The sequence below is a fragment of the Chlamydotis macqueenii genome, chromosome Z (genome assembly GCF_036417535.1).
Source record: "Chlamydotis macqueenii isolate bChlMac1 chromosome Z, bChlMac1.mat, whole genome shotgun sequence".
Lineage (NCBI taxonomy): Eukaryota > Metazoa > Chordata > Aves > Otidiformes > Otididae > Chlamydotis > Chlamydotis macqueenii.
In genome coordinates, this window is record NC_141593.1 from 9,655,845 (window position 1) to 9,678,803 (window position 22,959).

The 22,959-nt window shown below is 44.4% G+C and overlaps 1 protein-coding gene across 3 annotated transcripts in view; it reads left to right on the plus strand.

The window, feature by feature from the left end:
* Positions 1–22,959, plus strand: part of LOC104485914 (phospholipid-transporting ATPase ID) — a 102,508-nt gene that overhangs the window by 31,086 nt on the left and 48,463 nt on the right. For all 3 annotated transcript variants that reach the window (XR_015261503.1, XM_086771294.1, XM_086771293.1), the window contains exons 8-15: positions 1,473–1,545; positions 1,735–1,805; positions 2,960–3,042; positions 7,812–7,970; positions 8,940–9,028; positions 18,041–18,237; positions 19,394–19,602; positions 21,754–21,797. Coding sequence is in view for 2 of the 3 variants with exons in the window: in XM_086771294.1 (XP_086627420.1) it covers positions 1,473–1,545; positions 1,735–1,805; positions 2,960–3,042; positions 7,812–7,970; positions 8,940–9,028; positions 18,041–18,237; positions 19,394–19,602; positions 21,754–21,797 (925 nt within the window). In the remaining variant the exon portion in view is untranslated. The remainder of the gene's footprint in view (positions 1–1,472; positions 1,546–1,734; positions 1,806–2,959; positions 3,043–7,811; positions 7,971–8,939; positions 9,029–18,040; positions 18,238–19,393; positions 19,603–21,753; positions 21,798–22,959) is intronic.

A 22,959-nucleotide genomic window follows, 5' to 3' on the forward strand; every position in this document is an offset into this window, starting at 1 on the left:
ACAAGGATCTCTAAATGATTTAAAATGGAATCATCTTTCACACCATGGGTTCATGATGCAGTTCTGCACTATGTGTCTGATTAATGAACCCAGACACAGTTCCACAGTCAGTGCAGACATTATGATGTGACCTTGCACAGATAAAAAGTAAACTGTTTCTGTTCTTGGATATATAGATGTTTAAATAAGTGATACTTTAAGACTATTGTATTATGTTATTCCTTACCCTAGAAGTGTCAAGCAAGCCTATTTCTCTATGTTCATTTGTGTTCATAGCATTTATTTCTGTGTTAAGCAAAACTAGGCATTATCAACAAGTGATTTTAAATTAAGTGGCAGGAATAGCTTCCTCATACATGTTATAATACTTGGAGTGTATGGAGCACTTCTGACTTAGATGTACTCAACACCTTTCAGCTGTGTGTTTTTGCACATTGTCCTGCTAGGACTGTTCTTTGCTGCAGAAAAAAAAAAAAGCAGAGACTTAGGCTTTTGTGGCAGACAGATGTGCTGCTTACTTGCAGCTCCATGAAGTCCAGCTGTGCGTAGGACACAGCTGTGAAGTCTCTTGTGACTTTCTTTTCCGTACTATAGATAGCAATATGTTGTGTAAACTACAACAGATGATCAAACATTTAAAAATATAACTGAAAACTGAAGAACAGGAACATACTTTTTGTGCTTTCCACTAAGTAAACCAATTTCTTAGTTTATTGTGTATTAGTTACTGTGTCTAGGAAACACATACATTGAAATAGAAATTTTCTAACATTCTGCCTCTGTTCAAAAATTGGAAACCCCTGGTCCTGTCTGACCCACCAACATTCAAAGAACAGGGCTCAGCTGAACTCAAGCTTGAACACCCAGTCCCATTTTGATAGAACTCTTGTTATGTCTCACCCCTAGGTTTTGCATATACAGCCATCGTGACTTGGTGACGCTGGTGCTTGCAGTTTAGCTGTCTGTCTGCATGCACATCTTGCTTAGTGCTGTGAAGGCCACTGCAGACACGGGCTTGGCTGGGCACATGCACAGCCGAAGCACCCACATGGACCTTCCTGACAGCCAGGCCCGCACAGAGACAGATCTGTTGCTCTGGCCCTTCATACCACTTGGAAAAGTTGTTATGCAAGGAAGAGAGGGTTTTTTTTTTTCTGAGATGGCTCTTTAGGATAAGGAAGGGAGTGGTCAATCCAGACAGAAGGACAGCACGTGGACTGTGCTGCTGTTGTGGGGCTTGGTCTCAACCCTGCACGGGTGACCACAACGACTGTTACTGCTTTTTTTTGTATTGTGGTGATCCCTTAGCTCAGTATGGATCAGGCCACATTGTGGCAGACCGTGCTCCATCGTATCAACAGCCCAGATTGTGGCACTCACAATCTGGCTTCAGGAGCAGAGCAGAGTATCCTGCTTTCCCAAGGGATGTTTGCTTTATGCACCTACTTATTGGGAGGTTTTTTTTTTTGCAGGTTAAAGGATGAAAAATGGATGAATGTCCAAGTGGGGGATATAATAAAACTAGAAAACAACAACTTTGTGACGGTAAGTATAGTTTCTCTCCATCCTGCTTGCAGTTATTATCTGTAATTGCGCTTACTATTCACATGCAAATGAGTCAGAGTGGTGATAACTGCCTCAGAGACCTGCGGTGTGCAGAAACCACAAACAGCATTGTGGTGCCATGCCCTCTGACGGTGTGAACTCATGCCAAGTCTATCTGTCCATGTTCAGGCCGATCTACTGTTACTGTCGAGCAGCGAGCCGCACAGCCTGACGTACATTGAGACAGCTGAATTGGATGGGTAAGTGAGCCGGGCCCTCGGGTGCCATTGTTGCTGCCACTGCAAGGCCAAATCTTCTCTGGTGACCCTGGGTGCTGCAACCTTACCTGCAACAGTTTTTGTAGGAAGAATTTCCTAATACGTAGAATAAACTTTCGGTAGGTATCTTGAAAATAACATCTTCTGCTGGATGCTTTTGCCTCTTCCAGTGCAAATGTGAGGAGGGGACTTTGCCTTTTATTTTTAGTGACAGTTCTTCTAACACTGAGAGTTAGTTCTTGCAATATCCCGGGTCACTGCCAGAAGCTTTCTGTCTTTTCTCTTAGCCAGATTATCTGGGTGAGATAATCACGATGAATAACTCCAGTAATCTCCAGTGGACTGCTATACCATAATATTAATGCATGCACACTGCAAAGGCTTCCAAACGTTGCTCACCCCAGGGCACAACTGACCATAAGTCAGAGAGCTGCAACTAATTTGTATTAATTGGAATAAACTGGATCTGATATCGTCTTTGTGACCCAATTCACATTACCTTTTCTGCATTGCCTGGAGCTAACATCAGCTCGAAGGACTAAGCAAGATCAGAGAGATCAAGAAATTGTGTCTCTCCCAAGACCCTGTAAACAGTACTCTGGATTTCCACATCTGATTTCTGCTGATAATAAGCTGTAGCTCTTGTACATGAAGTACCAGGAGGCCCTGAACAAATGTAGTCTTTCTTTGACATTGCATTTCAAACCCCTCAGCTATCCAGTCCCAGGACTTGAGTACTCTTCAGGACCAGAATACCATGGGAGAAGAACCAGAGCTCTCCTATATACTCAGATCCCTCAGGGTTCAGTGTGATTTGAGTGGCAGAATAGACAGTGAGATGCTCAGGGAGCTGAGATGCCTGGTCTTGTGCTTTGTAGTGAAAATGAGAAGACAGAGCCACCTAACTCTTTTCAGTACCATGATACCATGTCCAGAATTCCTCTGGCTTGCCTGTCTTTGCAGCTGAAAGAGACAACTGCACCTTTTGACCAGGTAAAAAAATGCTGATGGTGGCGTGGTCCATCAGATGTCTAAGGAAGAAGACAGTCCTCAAGAATAGAAATGACTTTCAGGAAGAGCTTTCAGTTCACATAAGACTTTCAGTTCATGTTTTTGTCTCCTGTTATTTGTCACAGTGAAACAAACCTGAAGGTGAAGCAGGCACTGACAGTCACTGCAGAGCTTGGAGAAGATCTTCAGAAACTGACAGAGTTCAATGGTGAGTCTACATGGAACATTCGCTTTCCAGAGGATGTGCCCAAACACCAGAGTCCAGAGAGTGCCTGGGAGTCTTCCTTCCAGGCTGTCCCCTGCTCCCTGCTAGGAGTCCTCTGGATGCCGTGGCAGGAGGACAGAACATGCACATTGCAGTCTGTACAGCAGGTATCAACAGTATATGTAGAGAAGCAGATCCCCTTTGCTTGCAGGTCTCCCAGTGCCATGCATGGCTATAACCTGAAACTACATTGGTGGCAATTTTCCTTCTGATTGCACAGTTCTCTTTACCATCTGCCTATACATGGTGAGGCTACCCACCTTGAACCTCAGCACAAGGGTTCGTGGAATTGCACAGTGGAAACTTCTCCCAGAACTGGATGCTTAGTTCTGAACTCAGATTATTTTCACGGAGCACTTTTTACATCGATGCAGAAATGCTGATGCATTGATTACATTTAGCTTCTGAGCAGCAGCGCTTTCCAGACACCATGCAAACCTGAAGACTAACTATGCACACAGGCAAGGTGACTACTTCTCAGTCCAAAGCCTCGCTGTGCCAGCATTTTTCTCCTTTCTCGATGCCACAATAAAGGCTGCATTTTAAAATATTTAAAGACAAGGAGTGCAGATGTGGTTAATGGGCAATGCGTCCTTTCTTTGCATTGTTTTGTGTATCCAATGTAGAATAAAATAGAACAGAACAGAATAGAGTAGAAGAGAATATTTCAATTGGAAGTGAATTACAATGATCATCTAGTCCAACTGCCTGACCACTTCAGAGCTGACCAAAGGTTCAAGCATGTTGTTAAGGGCGTTGACCAAATGCCTCTGAAACACTGACACTGGGAACCCTGTTCCAGTGTTTGACCACCTTCTCGGTAAAGAAATGCTTCCTAATATCCAGTCTAAACCTCCCCTGGTGCAGCTTTGAACCATTCCCAGACATCCTGTCACTGGATACCAGGGAATATATAGCAGCACATACAGAGAAGGGAGACAGACCTGTCAAAACCAGAATACTCCATGCTCACACATCATCTGTCTGCAGAGAGAGGATGGAGGAACAGACCAAGTGGCGTTAGTCACGCTCCACATTGCCCTGTTGGCTTAGGTACGAGGGCAGGATTACAGGAAGAGTCGGTATGGAAAGGGGTGGAGTGAGTGCTGCTGTCCTTGGAATCTCTCAAGGACTGCAGGCTCTCAGGAAATATTTTTAGATAAAGAAGAAAAACAATGTAAACAAATTTTTTTTTGAAATAACTAGACGATTCCAGGGCAAATGGTGGGGACGTGGCAGAGAGTTAGCAAAGCTGGAACTGTCTCTGGTAGAGTCATCCAAAGGCGTGGGCTTTTCTTTTGCTTCGTACATTGAGGTTTTATGAAATAACGTGTGTGGTCTCAGCTGAGTGTCAGCTCAGTACATCAAGATTTCTCTGAAGTGATGGCTGAGGTTCTGAGTGTTTTAGGTCTTAAGAAAAATGTTTGTACAGGTGCAATTAGATGCTTTATGCTAATAGTCAGAGTGGAATGCCTTAATTGTTTTCCTGAAGAGGCTGCAGTGTGTATCAAATTGTAAGCAAAATCTTAATCTTAAATAATTTTTCAAGCTTTTTCTGTGTAATGCTTATCTAAGGATACTGCATTCTTGAAACTGCATGATTAAAAGAATGTTTCAAAATATTTTTGAAAATTAAAACTTCATTTATCAAGTATTTATTTGTCTTTTGAATCTCTATTTTAGTTACATTGTAAATAAAAGTGGCCTCTTTGCAGTACTTAAAATGAATAAAATATTTCCCAGGATGATTTATATTTGGCAGAGTACTGGGAATACTGCCTGGAATCAGACCCAACCTTGCATTTCCCTTAGCAAACCTCTGTAAAAGTATTTAAATATTTATGTAACTCTTTATCTGATTATTTCTTAAGACAGGAAGAGAGGAAAGGGTTGAGCAGCTAATACAGGCACTCAGTGGAATGCTTAATGTGAGTTATGATGTTTGTTGACATCGTGATGGTTCAAATAAGGAAGATGCTTGCAAAACACTGAACTTCTTTATTTGATTTGGGGAACTGGAAAACAAGAAAGGAAACAATACTTTTCAGTTATCTAGTACTTATCACATGTAGACTTGGCAGTACTTAACTCTTTCAGGTGAAACGCATCCCAGATATCTTCTTGCTGCCAATGGGAGGAGGAGGCAGGTGGCACAGTGCCTTGCCGACGTGCATAGTTACTGGGGTTGGTGCAGGTATATTGGGTGAATCCCTAGAGCTGTTCACTTTTTTTTTGTGATTGATCTAACTTGGTTAATCCCTTCTGATCTCAAAATTAGCATACCAGTAACCCAGATCAACCCACTTACTGTAAAGTGGATGTGGATGTTGACACGCAAGGTTCTCACACGAACACGTTCCCAGAGCTGGCATGAGGAGAGGCACAGTCTTCCTGGTTTCATCCACCGAAGTCTCGTTGTGCCGTGTTTCAGGTTGCACTGCAAAGCTTCTGTTTTCTTTGTGCTTTTCAAGGAGTTGCAAGGGCTGCAATGAGACGAGTCTGGTTACTGTAGACTTTTGGAAATGATGGAGTACAGATCTAACTGTTGTCGGATTAACTAGATGATAAAACAGAAGATCAGCCTAGCTGTCAGGCTCTGAAGTCACATGCGTCACTGGATTTCCTAATCACTTCATCTTTCAAGTCTGACAGTTTTTCTGCCCTAGAGTAGAGCTACTTTTCCATGAAAAGAACATCCATACTTGATTGTGAAATTTACAGTGGTGGAGACTCCCATGATACTTAAAGTTGTACTTTTCTTCTGGACCTCTCTGGATTTTGTTTCCAGTCTCCTGAGCCTGGTGGAGCTGGAGGAACTGTATTCTCTGCAAATGCTAGTCTTTATGTAGGTATTTGCAGCCTATGATCAAAATAACGTTAATGTTCCTGCTGATTAAATGAACAGACTGAACTCTTGGATTCCCTTTCAGTAAGGTGTATTTGTGTTTTACAGTTTTTCCTAGTATATCCACAGGGCTCTGCTTTGAATCTTTAGATGCTAGGTGCAAATTCTTATTTAAATAATAATTTTTATACTTTTTTTTTTTGGTCTGTGTTTACAGTTTTGTGTGAACACATTTCATTATAAGATATAAATATAAAGCATTGTAATAGAAACAAGCTCTCCAATCACTTACTTTGTCAGCTGCATGGCTGAAGGTAGCAGTACCTTTTTTTCATGTGCTACTGGGACATAAGATATAAAGCAGGTGAAATTAAAAAACAGTGAAAAAAGACACCTCACTTAATTACTCTCTTGCAGCCTTCAGGCTACGATTTTCTCGCTTGGGCTTCTTCAGTTTTAAAGAAAATTGAATAGAAATTACATAAGTTCAGCACTTTTATCTAAAGTTATCCTACCACTATGAACTTGCATGGAAGGATTAAAAGTATATTGTTGGTTCAACAGTTCTTCATGCCTGAAGTAAAGGCATGGAAACTTTGTTTTGGACTCTACTGGTACAAAATTGCCATGTTCACAGAACAGGATAAATCCAAATTCACAGAATCATAGAATCATGGAATCATTTAGGTGGTAAAAGACCTTCAAGATCATTGAGTCTGACCGTTAATCTAACCACTACACCATGTCCCTAAGCACCACATCTACACATCTTTTAAATACCTCTAGGATGGTGACTCTACCACCTCCCTGGGCAGACTGTTCTAGGGCTTCACAACACTTTTGGTGAATAATTTTTTCCTAATATCCAATCTAAACCTTCCTTGGCACAACCTGAGGCCATTTCGTCTCATCCTATGACAAGTTATTTGGGAGAAGTGACCAACACCCCGCTCCCTACAACCTCCTCTCAGGTAGCTGTAGAGAGTAATGAGGTCTCCCTGTAGCCTCCTTTTCTCCAGGATAAAAAATCCCAGTTCCCACAGCCACTCCTCATAAGACTTGTGCTCCAGACCCTTCACCCGTTTCGTTGTCCTTCTCTGGACGCGCTCCAGCACCTCAACATCCTTCTTGTACTGAGGGGCCCAAAACAGAACACAGTACTCGAGGTGCAACCTCACCAGTGCCAAGTACAGGGCACGATCACGTCCCTAGTCCTGCTGGCCACACCATTTCTGATACAAGCCAGGATGCTCTTGGCCCTTGTGGCCACCTGGGCACACTGCCAGCTCACATTCAGCTCGCTGTCAACCAACACCCTCAGATCCTTTTCTGTCGGGCAGCATTCAGCCACTCTTCCCCAAGCCTGCAGTGCTGCACGGGGTTGTTGCAATCCGGGTGCAGGACCTGGCACTGAACCTTGTTGAACCTCACAGAATTGGCGTCAGCCCATCAATCTAGCTGGTCCAGATCCCTCTGAAGACCCTTCCTGTCCCCAAGCAGATCAACATTCCCCCCCCAGCTTGGTGTCATCTGCAAACTTACTGAGGGTGCAGTCGATCCCCTCATCCAGATCATTGATAAAGATATTAAACAGAACTGGCCCTGGCACTGAGCCCTGGGGAACACCACTTGGTGCCACAATTCATTGTGGTCCATTGGATTATGACATGAATATGGGGAAGGAGCAATATCCCAAAACATCAGCAAATACAGGATACAGGATGGGAATGACAGGGTCAGGAGTGGATTGCGGGTACAGTGTGAAATACTCCCTCTCAGAGTAACAGCTGAGAATGCAGTATTGACTGACATCTTTCCGGACCAAGAAGATTTCCACCATCATTTTGTTTTTGTATTTCTTTTACAGGCGAAGTCAAATGTGAGGCACCAAATAACAAACTGGATAAGTTCACAGGAACTCTTACTCTTCGAGGAGAGAAGTATGCCCTGGACAATGAGAAGATGTTGCTGAGGGGCTGTACAATTAGGAACACAGAGTGGTGCTTCGGTCTTGTAATTTATGCTGGTAGGTAGAAAAAAACTATGTGTGAATTGCAGAGCACAGCAGCACTAGCACGGAAATACATCACACCCAGCATGCACAAAGGAACCAAGAATACTCCTCTTAGGAAAATATGTTTCTACCAGGTCCAAAAACAAAAGAAAAACATTACATGAGACACCTTATCTTAACTCTAGGCTAGGAATTATGCATATTACAGGGGATTTTAATCTAAGGTTATTTACAGTGGTCTCTAAGAGAAAACTGGATTGCAAATGCTGCATTATAACATCAAATTCCATATTGATTAAGTGCTTTAGTAAGTAGAAGTAGTCTTTTGTTTCAGACATGCATACGGCAAAGTACATGACAGAGGGCTTGATCAATCAATAAGAAAGAATATAAGAGTTAAATCTGTTTAAGAATTAAAGCTGAATTAAATCTGCCTTCACTGGCCCACACTGTACCAACTGGAGTCTCTCGTCAGGCTTGTTCAAAATTTTTCACTCTTAAGTGTATTTGATTAAAAATTCCACATCATTTCTATATTATTTTAATCCATATTGGAATAGGGGGGTTATCAATAATATTATTGTAGACCATTAGATCTATGCTTTTTATGAGCATAGACCTTCTGTTGTTTCTATACTGCTGTAGACACGTGAGAGGGTGTATAACATGTCACTAATAACAGAGCAGAATCAGGTATTCTGTGAAAAGTAATTAAACCTGGAAGGGATTGACTGCTGAAAGAAGAGACCAGGATGAAAATCCAGAATTAATGGCTTTATGTGACTCTCTCCATATAATCTAAGGCAAGTAACTTAACCTTTTGCTGCATAAGTTTCCCACTGGCACTGTAAACGATGTACCTGCCTTCAAGAAAGTTGTGGTGGGTATTTATGCTGTAGAGCACAGTGGGGCCTCAGAGGGAATCAGATTTAAAACAGCTAAGCTTTATTATTAAAACTAATCAGTGTGTTTCATCTCCAGGGCCAGATACCAAACTAATGCAAAACAGTGGAAAAACAACTTTTAAACGGACGAGCATTGATCGGCTCATGAATGTCCTTGTGTTGGTGGTAAGTCTGATTAATGTATCTTCTTTTTTTCAGATGTATTCATTATTTCCAGCTGCTCCACCTCTTTGTCCAAATGAACAAGGGAACAGTAGAAGTGACTAATGATAAAAAGAAAAATTATGTAATAATTTATTAGCAGCTGAGTTTTGCAGCACCTCTGCCAGCCCATCTTGCAAAGCAAGGCCGTTACATTGACAGCATTAAGGACCTTTCTTCTGAGCTTTCCATTTGCTCTGCCCTCCTTTGCTCTGCATTTTTTTGTGCGAGTCACTCTGAAGTCTGCAAATGCCTTTTTTTCCCCTACTAATTTTGTCATTTTCTGTTTAAATAAACATTAGCAGTTCCTCCTCTTCCTTCTGCGTTTTTGGCATCTCTGGTGATATCTGCATAGGACTCGGTAATTGAGTTTGTTAATTTACATAATGCCAGCTTCTGACTTAACACATTAGGGTAAAATAGTAGACATAGTCTCATTAATACTCAGAAACTAGTGGTTTTAGCAGCTGAGAAACTTGAGAACACTAATCTTATATAGCAGGCACTCTCCTCAAATTGGAAAACAGATCTGATTTGAGAGCTGAACTTGTCGGTGGTTTTAACAAGTGGCAAATACTTCCAGGCAGAGGTATAGTGATTCTTTCACAGACTCTCCCAAGATTTTACTGTTTGAGTCTAAAGCCACCAGAGGAAGGAATATGTACACTCTGACACTGCTTTACTTAATGTTGCTTGAAGAAAAGCTCTTTAGTTCAGGCTTTTATTTTCCTTCGGGTGCAAGTTTGTCATGCTTTTTCATGCATGCTGCACCACCTTCTGTGTATGACATTGGGAAGGTCTGGTGACCACTGTTCCCTCTTCTTCCCTCCTGCCCTTGTTCTCCAGCCCAACCTGACAGTCAGGCTGGGTCCAGAATCCATCCCCAGGCACTGGAGCAAGCCCTGGAGAAGGCATCCAACAGCAGCCTGTCTGTCACAGTAAGGCCGTCCTGAGGTCTCCATGCCCTCTGTGACTCCATGCCTCCTCAGCACTGGGGCACAAACGTCTCCAGGAAGGCACCACTCTCCAAACTTGCCACTTCATCCCAGCCCCTGTCCTCCTGCTATTTTCTAGGGATACCAAAAGCTTTTTAGGTGAGCCCAGGGATGGAAGATGTTAGTGGACAGAGCCAGCTGTGCCTCTGTGAGACTGAAATTGTACCAAAACAGCAGTGATTAGCCCAACTGCGGAGCTGTGGGACAGCGTTCTGAACATCTGCATATGCGTATTTGCTTTAAGCAGTGCCACAGCACAGAGAGCCACTCCAGGGTCATCTTCAAGCCCTCTTGAGTCCTTGCTCCCTGTAAAGTAAGGACATACCCTTACTTTTAGTAACCTTATACCAGTTTCTGCCAAGTGAAAATCTTGATTATCATCATCAGCTGGTTTTCCTCTGTTTTCTTCCCTTAAACTTAAAAGAACAGCAAAACCAAACAAGATTTGGATGCTTACATTCAAAATTTTGCAAGCATTTGAAAAACTTCACATTTTCTTAGGTGTTCTGCTCTGCTTTAGCAGGAGGGGAGGATGGGGTGTGAGGGATACTCAGGGCACAGAAATGGAGCAGAGAAGACTGAACAGGGAACTCAGAATTTAGCATTCAATTAAGATTTGCAGATCTCCTTTCACAAGTCAAAGGTCCCACCCAGAGCTTTCAGTTTGTTTGGCCTCTCTTCAGGAACATGAATTAGATGCATTTACCTCCTGGTTCTGTTTTAAAAAACTGAGCAAGTTGCAGCTGATTGCATCAGCCCCTGCCTGCGTTCTTGGGTGCTGATGGAGCCAAGGGTGTGTTTTTCTCTTTTACACATTTTTAAGGCACCTAACATTTTGGTGTCCAGCTAAAGCTCTGCCTGGTGTGCAGCAGGCTCTTTGCACACCCAAGGGGATGTGGCATCAGGTCCTTCCAGCTCACTGGATGGTCGCCGTTTACAAAGCATGATCATAAAAAGAGGCAGTATATCACACTCTTGAGTTTGGAAATACAAAGCAGCCACAGGTTGCTATAAATAGCTCATTTTAAGCATACTCAAACTTGTTCCATGTTAACACTGGCAAACCTATTTTGTGTTTAATTGTCCATAAAACTTCCAGGCACAAAGCAGTGTTTAAGCGGGGCTCACCAATGGAGTCCTGGTTAAATGTCACCCTGGTCTGTCCCAAGAAGGGTTAATCATGAGTGAACCTTTCCTGATGGCAATCATAGCTGGTTTTTTCATGTTTAGGAGTGTTTCTCAGGGATCTGGAGTGTGTGGAGCTCCGCCTGGGGATGGAGGAGGACGTGACAGAGAGCTTATGGGTCAAGATTAGAGGATGGGGACGGACAGGGGACGTTACGGTAGGGGTCTGTTACAGGCCGCCTCGCCAGGAGGACAGAGCAGATGAGGCGCTCTATAGGCAGATAGGAGCAGCCTCACGGTCACAGGCCATGGTCCTCATGGGGGACTTCAACCACCCTGACATCTGTTGGAGAGACAACACGGCAGGGCACAGGCAGTCCAGGAGGTTCCTGGAATGCATGGATGACAACTTCCTCCTGCAGGCAATAGAGGAGCCGACAAGGAGGGGTGCCGTGCTCGACCTTGTGCTCACCAACTGGAAGGGGCTGGTGGGGGATGTGAAACTGAAGGACAGCCTTGGCTGCAGCGACCATGACATGGTGGAGTTCAAGACCCATGGGGCAGCAAGGAAACTACATGGCAAGCTCTCTGCCCTAGACTTCAGGAAGGCGGACTTCGGCCTCTTCAGGGATGGGCCAAGCGCCATGGGAGGCGGCCCTGGAGGGAAGAGGGGTCCAGGAAAGTTGGTCCATATTCAAGGAGCACCTCCTCCAAGCTCAGCAGAGGTGCATCCCGATGAAAAACAAGTCGGGCAAAAAAGGCAGGAGGCCTGTGTGGATGAGCAAGGAGCTCCTGGACCAACTGAAAGTGAAAAAGGAAGCCTATAGAGGGTGGAAGTGGGAACAGGTAGCCTGGGAGGACTACAAAGAGGCTGTGAGAGTGGCCAGCGATCGGGTGAGGAAGGCTAAAGCCCTGGCCAGGGATATAAAAAGCAACAAGAAGAGCTTTTATAGGTACGTAGGGGACAAAAGAAAGTCCAGGGAAAATGTAGGCCCCCTCCAGAAGGGAACTGGTGTTCTGGTTACCCAGGACATGGAGAAGGCTGAGGTACTCAATTACTTTTTTGCCTCAGTCTTCCCCGACAAGAGTTCCTGTCCCACCTCCCAAGCTGTAGAAGGTGCAAGCAGGGACTGCGAGAATGAAGAACTGCCCATTGTACTCGAAGAGCAGGTTCGGGATCATCTGAGGAACCTGAAGGTGCACAAGTCCATGGGACCTGATGAGATCCATCCGCGGGTCCAGAGGGAACTGGTGGATGAAGTTGCCAAGCCACTGGCTATCGTATTTAAGAAGTCGTGGCGGTCTGGTGAGGTCCCCGATGACTGGAAGAGAGGGAACATAACCTCCATTTTTAAAAAGGGGAATAAGGAAGACCCAGGTAACTGCAGGCCGGTCAGCCTCCCCTCTGTGCCTGGCAAGGTCATGGAGCAGATTCTCCTGGAAACCATGCTAAGGCATATGGAGAGCAAGGAGGTGGTTGGTGACAGCCAACATGGCTTCACCAAGGGCAGATCGTGCCTGACCAATTTGGTGGCCTTCTATGACGGGGTGACAGCATCAGTGGACAAGGGATGAGCAACTGACATAATCTACCTGGACTTGTGCAAAGCTTTTGACACTGTCCCGCACGACATCCTTCTCTCTAAACTAGAGAGGCATGGGTTTGATGGACAGAGCACTTGGTGGATAAGGAGTTGGCTGGATGGCCGCACTCAGAGAGTGGTGGTCAACGGCTCAATGTCCATGTGAAGACCAGTCACAAGTGGCGTCCCTCAGGGGTCCGTGCTGGGCCCGACCCTGTTCAACATCTTTGTCGGCGACATGGACAGTGGGATAGAGTGCACCCTCAGCAAGTTCACCGACGACACCAAGTTGTGTGGTGCCGTCGACATGCTGGAAGGGAGGGAAGCCATCCAGAGGGACCTTGACAGGCTGGAGAGGTGGGCCTGTGCCAACCTCATGAAGTTCAACGAGGCCAAGTGCAAGGTCCTGCACCTGGGTCGTGGCAATCCCAGGCACAAATACAGGCTGGGCGGGGAATGGATTGAGAGCAGCCCCGAGGAGAAGGACTTGGGAGTGCTGGTGGATGAGAAGCTTAACATGAGCAGGCAATGCGCCCTTGCGGCCCAGAAGGCCAACGGCATCCTAGGCTGCATCAAGAGGAGCATGGCCAGCAGGTCGAGGGAGGTGATTCTCCGCCTCTACTCTGCCCTGGTGAGACCCCACCTGCAGTACTGTGTCCAGTTCTGGAGCCCCCAACATAAGAAGGACATGGACCAGTTGGAGAAGGTCCAGAGGAGGGCCACGAAGATGATAAAAGGGCTGGAGCACCTCTCCTGCGAGGACAGGCTGAGAGAGTTGGGGCTGTTCAGCCTGGAGAAGAGGAGGCTCCGGGGAGACCTGATAGCGGTCTTCCAGTACCTCAAGGGGGCCTACAAGAAAGATGGGGAAAGGCTGTTTAGTAGGGCCTGTTGCGATAGGACGAGAGGTAATGGTTTTAAAATAGAGGGGGGTAGATTTAGATTAGAAATTAGGAAAAAATTTTTTACAATGCGAGTTGTAGAACACTGGAACAGGTTGCCCAGAAAGGTGGTGGATGCCCCATCCCTGGAAACGTTCAAGGCCAGGCTGGATGAGGCTTTGAGCGACCTGATCTAGTCAGGGATGTCCCTGTTTCTTGCAGGGGGGTTGGACTAGATGACCGTTGAAGGTCCCTTCCAACCCTAACCATTCTATGATTCTATGATCTGAGAGAGAAGTGAATGTTCCTTCGCCAAGGACACACCCGCCAGCTCCAGGAATGCTCTTCCCTCCAAAACTTGCTTTTTAGCACGCTTGGAGAAGGATTCTTTTCAGAGAAATAGGGCTGTCATCTTGTCATAGTTTAGCCTTGCTTAGGACCAAGCTACGCAGTCTCTCACTCAATCCCTCCACCCTCTGAGGGAGTAATACAACAAAATACAACAAAAAAAAGCTCGAATTTTGAGATAAGGACAGGGAGAGATCCTTAAAGTTACCGTTACAGGCAAAACAGACTTGACTTGGGGAAAACTATTTCTTTATTATTAAAACCAAAGCAGGATAATGAGAAAGAGAAGAAAACAATTTCCCCTCACTCCTCCCTTTTCCCAGGCTTAACTTCATTTCAGTTATGTCCACCTCCTTCCCCTTGTCCTGTGAGTGGCACAGAGGGGAAAAAGAAATTGAGGTTGTGGTCACTTCATCACATGTCGCTTTCCGCTGCTGCTTCCTCCTCTGGGGAAGAACTCCTCGCATTCCTCCCCTGCTCCAGCGTGGGGTCCCTCCCACGGGCTGCAGTCCTTCGTGAACTGCTCCGGTGTGGGTCATTTCTTCTACAGGGTGCAGTCCCTGCAGAATGGCTGCCCCAGCGTGGGCCCTCCATGGGCCACAGCCTCCTTCAGGCATCCGCCTGCCCCGGCGTGGGGTCCTCCCCGGGCTGCAGGGGGATCTCTGCTCCTCCGTGGGCCTCCATGGGCTGCAGGGGCACAGCCGGCCTCACCATGGGCTGCACCACGGGCTGCAGGGGAATCTCTGCCGGGAGCAGCGTTACTGCTGTCCCTCCTTCTGCATTGACCTTGGTGTCTGCAGCCGTTCCTCTCACCAGAAATTCTTCACAACCGGCTCAGGCAGACGTCTCTCAGGTTCTCTTCACATCTCCTCTCCTCTCCACTTCTTGCAGCCGGGCCGGGCCGAGTTGGGCCCAGTCGGCCGGTCGGCGGGAGGCCAGAGGGTGAGGGCCACAAGGCCTGCAAGGCTCACGCCTCCCTCTCTCGGCCTCCCTTTTCTGCTTCTTCTCTTCTTTTTTTTTTTTTTTTTTTGGTTTTCCCCTTCTTAAATGTGTTTTATCACAGAGGCGTTACCACTGAACATTCCGTCACAAATTGGCTCAACCTTGGCCAGTGGTGGGTCCGCCCTAGGCCTGGCCATGTCCACTGGACAAAGGGGAAACTTCCAGCAGCTTCTCAGAGAAGCTGCCACCATAATTGCCCTCACTAAACAAAACCAACACCTTCATCTCTTAAACAACTTGCTGCTTCAAATCCCACAGCAGAACTCAAAGTGTGAATAAAGAAATTGAGACAGTTTTAATTCACAGTCTGACAGGAAAAGTTTGTCAAAAGTTTTGACTCTTTACAAAAAAAAAAACCCTCCACTTTATGAAAATCCCACTCAGTGCTGCAGAGGATCTCACAGGCAGTGCCTGGGCAGGACCCAGGGAGGCAGGGGATGTTCACACGAGGAAACCCCATGAGTATGCACCAGCCTACGATTGGGGTTTTTTCACATCCTTCTCTTGCAGAGCTGTGGTTGAGATTACAACACCCTGCACACAGTTGTTTCTCTGCACAGAAATTAATCTCCAGGGCCGCTGTTAACTACTTGGTCTTTTGCATTTGCCTTAAAGCAAACAGCGTGTTAGTAAACTTTGTGTAAGCATGAGTATTGCACACAATTTGAGTTGTTAGGGACGAGACCATTGACATGCAAAATGCACATAAAGCAAAATGCTTATAAAGGAAAATGCACATAAAGCAAGTGCAGTCGTAGACAAGAGCTGCTGTGATATGGGAAAGTTCAGTTGCTGTCTTGCCCTGTGTGTACTTCTGTTACAGAATCATATGTTGAATTTCCTACATGGGTTGTGATATTCTACAAACTGACAATTTTTAACCTGTGGGGCAGTGAGAAATCATTCAGGGTACAGTGATAAGATAGAAGAGCCACCTGTCTCTTCTAATTAATTTCTTTTACAACAGACAAGGTCTGTAGAGAGAAGTAATGTCTTTTATTTGACCAACAGAAATAGCTATAAAAATAGACAGACTTGTGTATTTTCTCTATGTCTGTTGGTTTAACAAAGTACATTACCTGTCCCTGGGTTGTGCCTCTCACATATCCTCAAGTCCTGATGATTACAACAAATTGAAGTATGTTTTTACTCCTGGTCACAGAGATTTAAAAACAATGCACCACCTTCCTTACTAGCAAGCAATATTGTCTCCATTTCAAAAGTGGAGTAATTTATTGGGCCTCCCACAATTAAATAGAGAAGCTACTACTGATGTGGGAAATAAATTTGTCCTCTGAACTTCAGCCCAGCAACTTTACTTACTGCAGTCCCCCTTTAGCAGCTTCTTGGAATTAAAATTCAAGCTGGACATATGTGAACTTTTTGTCAGTGTTTCAAATCACCCCATTAAAGTATCCTGCCTCCTCTCACAGGTTACCTCAGCAATACAAATATCAGCTTTACGAGAAATGTTTCTATGTTTGTACCTCAATTATTGTTTTTTAAAAAGGTTGGTTACTGATGTAATGTGATTGTTCGTGGGTGACTTTATACATAATGTCTCAACTTACTGATATTTCCTCCCTAGTGACCATGCTTGCATACTTTTAATTGCTTTGTTGTGCAGCCTAATGATTCCATATCTTCACGTTTTTATGAGGATGTTGGTTGTTTTAAGTCAAGTATTTGGAGAAGTCCATATCAATAGAACAATTTTTTATTATCCTCTTTCCAGAAATGATGTCAAGCTAACTTCAGTTTATCTTTCCCTTGATTACCATTTCTACCTTTCAAATATTAGAATTGTATTAGCAGATTTCCAGTGTGGTGGAGTTTCACAGTTTTCAAAGCATTATTAAAAATTAACCTTACTGGTTACAAGAATTTCTCAGCTAGTTCCTCTAAGCTTTACTCTTTAAATTACCTGGACCCACTGGATTGAAAAGGCTTATTATTAGCAGGTAGAGCCACACAGTGTTCCTTGTCACTGAAGGTAATGTCTTTTCCATCTGCTACATCACATGGAATAGACACTTCCTTCTGCTTCCTTCCTCCTTCATTCTTGGAGGATTGTCTGTTGAACATGTCTGCTTTTTCCACACCTGTTTATGAATTTACTGTTTTCTTTTATTGATATTTTCTGTGACTATTAGATATTCATAGTTCTGTAATTCCTTGCAGTTTATATTAATTTCTGTTAACTTCCCTTCTTCCCCTTCTTTTTCTTTGTATTCTTTTCCAAAGAATTGTGTTGCTAGGTTCTTGTCTTCTTTTAATCAAAAATGCTTTATAACCTATGTAATGTTTTTGTGTCTATTAAATGGTGCTCCTGAGCAAGTTCCAGTTTTCACTAAGGTGTACCACTTTTAAATTCTCTTCCCAGTTTCTCCTCTCCTGGTTGCTTTAGCCATCAGGAATAGGCTTCTCTGAAGTCCAAGTATACACATCGTGGTTAACGTTGCTTTCTGTTTGCTCAAAGGAAATGTAATCAGATTGTAATGGCAGGTACCAAGGCAACCATTAATTCTGAGTCAGTGATTAACTCTCCTTTAACCGCCAGAATGATATCCAGTGCTGAATTCCAGCCTGCACAGTGCTGGCTTTTCTGTGTTGCAAGTTATCTTTAGTATTTTTTCAGAAATGGTGAGGAAAACTATGATACATCCAGCAAATGGCTAGGTGAAGTCCTCCAGGCAGTTTCGGTTCCCAACTGCACAGCCAGATGCTTGAGGACCCACAGCTCAACTCACCTCTAATGAGATTTCACGTTCTGTAGGCAGCTGCCCATGAGCACTCTGGTTTAGATGTCTCCTTGGAACTTAAATCCTCACCTATTTGAGGTCTTGTGATTCCAGATTCCCAGACTCTGCATGCTGTAATTTTGTCCTTGAGGTAAAAGTGTCATAACGCTGCTGTCTTTCCTCCTTCACCCCTAGGAACATTTTCCTGTGATTCAGACTGTCCAACCTAACCTCGTTAGGGTCTTCTGATTAACTTGAACATAATAAATTCCTTGTTTCTAAAATACAATTTTTTTTTTTCCAGATCTTTGCATTTTTAGCACTGATGTGTCTTATCTTAGCCATTGGCAATGGCATCTGGGAGTATGATAAGGGCTACTACTTCCAGGTCTATCTGCCCTGGGCAGAAGGTGTGAACTCTGCCTCCTACTCCGGCTTCCTCATGTTCTGGTCATACGTGATCATTCTAAACACAGTGGTGCCAATTTCGCTCTACGTCAGGTATGTGCCAGAACCTTCTTCATATTTCATCTTAGGAGAGGTTTAGCTTTTGCCTTAGCTGGGAGCAGCGTCTTCCCTAGACACAAATACAACCCCATTGTGGACCATCGCATACAACCACAGCAATGTTTTTCTTATTTCTACTGCCTTGAGAGGTCTTTGTCAGGGTTGGAGTGGGGACAGCAGTGAGCCCTGGAAGAGGAGAGGGTGATTTTCCAGTTAAAGGGGAGGTATAGGTGTAGGATGCTACAGGAGTAAGGCTGGAAGCCTGCTACGCTTAGGATCTTGCTTACTCCCACTTGCACTGCCCATCAAATAAAATGAATGGTGTGCTTTTGAGGTGGCTCTAGGGCTCATGTGAGGAGTGGCTTGCCAGGTAAGTAGGTGTCATCAGGTGGAGGATCCATAGTACTTGGTGCTACATGAGCAGAGTGAATGTTGCCAGTTCGCAGAAAACATAGTGCTGTGTTGGTTATGGCATATGGGCATGCAGGGGTAAAGAGTAGGGTAAAGAGTCTATGATGCTCTCAAAACCTTGAGGCTGGGGTGTAGACTGAGCAGGCTTGTATAGTTTGTCATTGGACCTACCTCTTCAGACAGCTTTGCTACTGAGACTCTCTTTTGTGTTGGTAAATATAAGGAGTTAATCCCATTCCTGTCCAGTATGTCACACCAGCAGCAAAGAGAAATTCACATCATCTGCAAGCTGATACAGCCCCTGGGTTGTATTGAGTTACACAATAACTCGCTTGTTGCGGAGCTCTGGGCTGTTTGAGCCGTGGCTGTGCTCATCCCCAGCACTGAGCTCAGCCCAGCCCCAGAGCCCTGCTGGAAACCATCCCCATCTGAGCACCACTCCTGAAAACGCACGAAGTGAAACCCACCGCTCCTGCAGTCTGAAACTTCTGAAGCTCTTAAAATACATTTATAAGATGTTGTTATCTAAATAAAGGAAAGGAATTTGCTATAAACCTAACAGATTGTTTCAGTGGGACTTGCTTCAGCGTTGCTTACTACAGGTCATTTATGGACGACCTGATGAGTACACCCTGTCATTTCCTTCAAAGTTGTCTTCTAATGGTGCTGAAGAGAAAGCTAAAGATCTTGTCCCTTAAACTAATGAATATTCCATCACTTTCTCCTTCTGTTTCACCAGTGTAGAGATTATACGCTTAGGTAACAGTTTCTACATTGACTGGGACCGTAAAATGTATTATCCGCTGAATGACACGCCGGCTCAGGCCCGTACCACTACACTCAATGAAGAGCTGGGGCAGATCAAGTACATCTTCTCAGATAAAACAGGAACTCTCACTCAGAACATCATGTGTTTCAACAAGTGCTCCATCCATGGCAAATCCTATGGTATGTTTATCTATTTGTCTTATTCTCTGAGGTTTATTCTATTGTATGCCTGTTGGTCCCCACAGACTAAATGTGATATCCAGAAGAGAGCATCTTGGAAGAAGCTGCAGTGATCAAGTGCAGGGCTGCCCATCAGGGATGCCTGGATGGCCTTGATTACATCACTTGCATATCTTAGTATCATTTTCCTGTCCCTTGTTTCTCCTTTTTGACACCCTTTTACCTCCTTTTTTTCTGCCCCAGTATCGTCCCAAAGAACCTGCACCTTATTACTTTTTTCCTCATTGGTCCCAATTTTACTACATCTATACACAAATTTGTTTTTTTTTTCTGGTATCACTGCCTAGGTAATCTCAGCCTTTTATGATATTATTGACATGGTTACCCAAGTATTGCCAGCCCTCCAAAATATAACACATAACTCACATAGCTAACTCCCTCCTAACCACTTGTGAAAACAGCCATCCCTTATGAGGTTATCTGCAAATTTTATCAGCTTCTTACACTGAAGATTCAGCAATTTATGATGTCACGAGTAGTGTTTTTTCACATCCTGTTCAGGTAGCTGAACCTTTCGTTGGCACCTAGTCAATGGCCTGGTCATTTGTTTTTAGCTCTGACGTACTTCACCTTCCAGAAGAGAGAAACGTTTGTCGGGAGCTGGAAAAAAGAAAAAAAGGGAAACTAAAGTTATTAGCTCTGTTAGATCCTAACAGTTGTTGACTTAAAAGGTTCGTTCATTGTATGGCCCCGGGCACTTTTCTTCATTCTGCTCAAGAGGTGCTAACAGTTCACAAACTGACTAATTGATTAACATGTTAGATTCCCCCAGAGAAATTAGTTACAGCTTATTCATAGATTGATGCTTGTTTTGCCTATGTGAGATCTGCTGATGGACTATGGTGCCAGAAAACTTGTCTTTTTTTTTTTTCAGTTATTTCTTCCTATAAATATTTTTTTCCTTTTTAGAGACCACCATATCTCAAATAGCATTCTGTGCTAGCCAACATCAGTGCTGCTAAACAGTTAAAAAATATTCAGTCTGTTAATTTTGTCTGTGTCCTTAGTTGACTTTTCAAAAGTGGATGTCACCACTAACACAGATATAGCATGTGGGTTTAAGAAGTGAATGGGAAATATGCGGAAAGAAAGCGGACAGTCTATTGCCTATAGTTTCCTAAATGATTAACTTCTTCCTAAGAATGTAGGAGTTCTTCCTAGGAATTTGCTGCTTAGGGACACTTGGGAAAGCCATGCTAGAAAGGATGAATTAGTTCTGCTGCCAGGGAAGGTACTACAAAGGCTTAAGTTTCCCATTGGGAAGGAGGTCTCCAAAAGCCTCTCAGTTACAGTTCCCAGGATATCAACTGATATGCAGTTCTCAGGAGAGAACACTTCTGAATTTCTTCTACACTCTCAGGGCTTTTGTGAGGACTATCAGTCACTACAATTGACTTTGGTCACAGTTGAGGTTGCTGGTGCAGGTATGGACCTACCATTCATGTAATTCACTGTCATTCAGTCTTATTTCAATTAAGTGTTGGCTCTGGCTGGGCTGGCCACAGTCCAGACCTTCCAAGTGAATTTTTCCTTCAGGCAGAAGAAGTTTCAGTAGTGTTTCCTGGAGATGAGCTCTCTTCCATTTCTGTGACCAAATAATCAGTTCAGGGAAAATTAATAGAGCAGCCTTGCTACCTAAACATGGGAAGAACTAACTTTGACAACTCCTTCTCTGTGGTTGCCCAGGGATTGTTGCAAACTCAGTACAGTCCAGGAGCTGTATTTTGTCTCACATTCCAAACGGAAGGTCCAAGAGAATTTATCCCCTGGCAGCATCTTCATTTTCTACCTATCACTGCATCCTTTTTGGGTTGAGCCAAGTCTTCTTTGCTCAAATGCCAATCATTTTTATGGTAACTGCTTTATGTTTCAAGCATCTGGCAGTCTCTGGATTTTGTCATGGATTAAAGTAGAAACTGATTTATATGAATCATCAGTCTCCAGTGCCCATGTCAAGATATTTATGCTTACTGAAACTTTTTAATTAGACACTATCTTCAAAACACTTTAACCAATTTTTGTGGTAGAGAAGTTCAGAGACTGCACCTATCTGGAGTTTGTGGCTATGACCTCAGTCTTTCTTGCTTGCAGGTGATGTGTATGATGCGTCTGGGCAAAGGATAGAAATAAATGAGGTAAGTGCTGAAGTGCTATCAGGATCTGTGCTTTCAGTGAACCTGCCTGCCTAAGTGCTAGTGGGCACAACCCACCCAGGCATAGCTCGTGTTCTTGACCCTGCAATAGCTGATGCTCTTGACCCGGACAACAGGGATGCGTGTTCTTGTGGATGTCAGAGGATTGCCAGAGTTGCATTCCTTTCCAGTAAGCCTCGTTTAAACCTGCAGGTCCCGTAGCCTGAGTGTTCCCCCACCTTCACGTGACATCCTAGCTGCATGCGCAGCTCCTCTTGAATACTTAGCTATTGATGTTTGTTGGAAACTTGGACACTGGTGAATTTTATTATCCTTGGCAGTTAATTAAAGCTTCAGAGGGGAATCCGTGAGTTCAGTTCATATTGACAACAAGGTCACTGTCAAATTCCTCTGATATCTGGACATTGGAAAGCGTGAAAATGGGTGACTTCTCCATTTCTCTCTAGCCCTCTGCTTGCTGGCACAAACCCACGTCTTGGATTTTTAAAATGTCTGAAAACTGTAATCCAAGTAACAAATGGCAAGATGATGATGAAAATCTCACTCCTCCTTCCAATTATTCATTTCCAGGCCATTTAAAACTTAAATTGCCCACTGAAATTGACTATTTGTGCCGAGTGCTGTGCCTCCACACGGCTCTCACTCAGGTAGCAAAAGGCAAAGGGCTGACTTGCTTGGGGAGACATGCTGGTCTCCAGCCAACTGGAGGCCCAGCAGCTCCTCCTGCCCATGATACTTGCTGGAGCGGAGTCCTGCTGCCCGTACAACTACAGTGTTACAGTGGCTGGACCTTGCTGTGCAGATGAGTGTGTGTGTGTGGAGGATCTGTGCTTTTGCAGTGTTAAATGTCAGCTTGCAGAGGTCAAAAGGATGACTCCCATCCTGGAAACTCTGAGCTCATCGGGGATGGGGCGGGAGTCAGAATTGTCCTGGGCAGGCTTGGCAGTGCATTCCTCCATGACACATCATGCTGTGAGCTTCTGGCTATTTCTCCAGTACGTTCCCCTCTGCTTGAGGCTCCTTGTTTTTAGACAAAACAGGCAGTGCCTGTGAAGTTGAACCTTTACATCACTTGTCTGTCATCTTTCTTCCATATCAGGATTTTTTTCTTGCTTTGGGAGAATAGGGTGGAGAACACAACCTT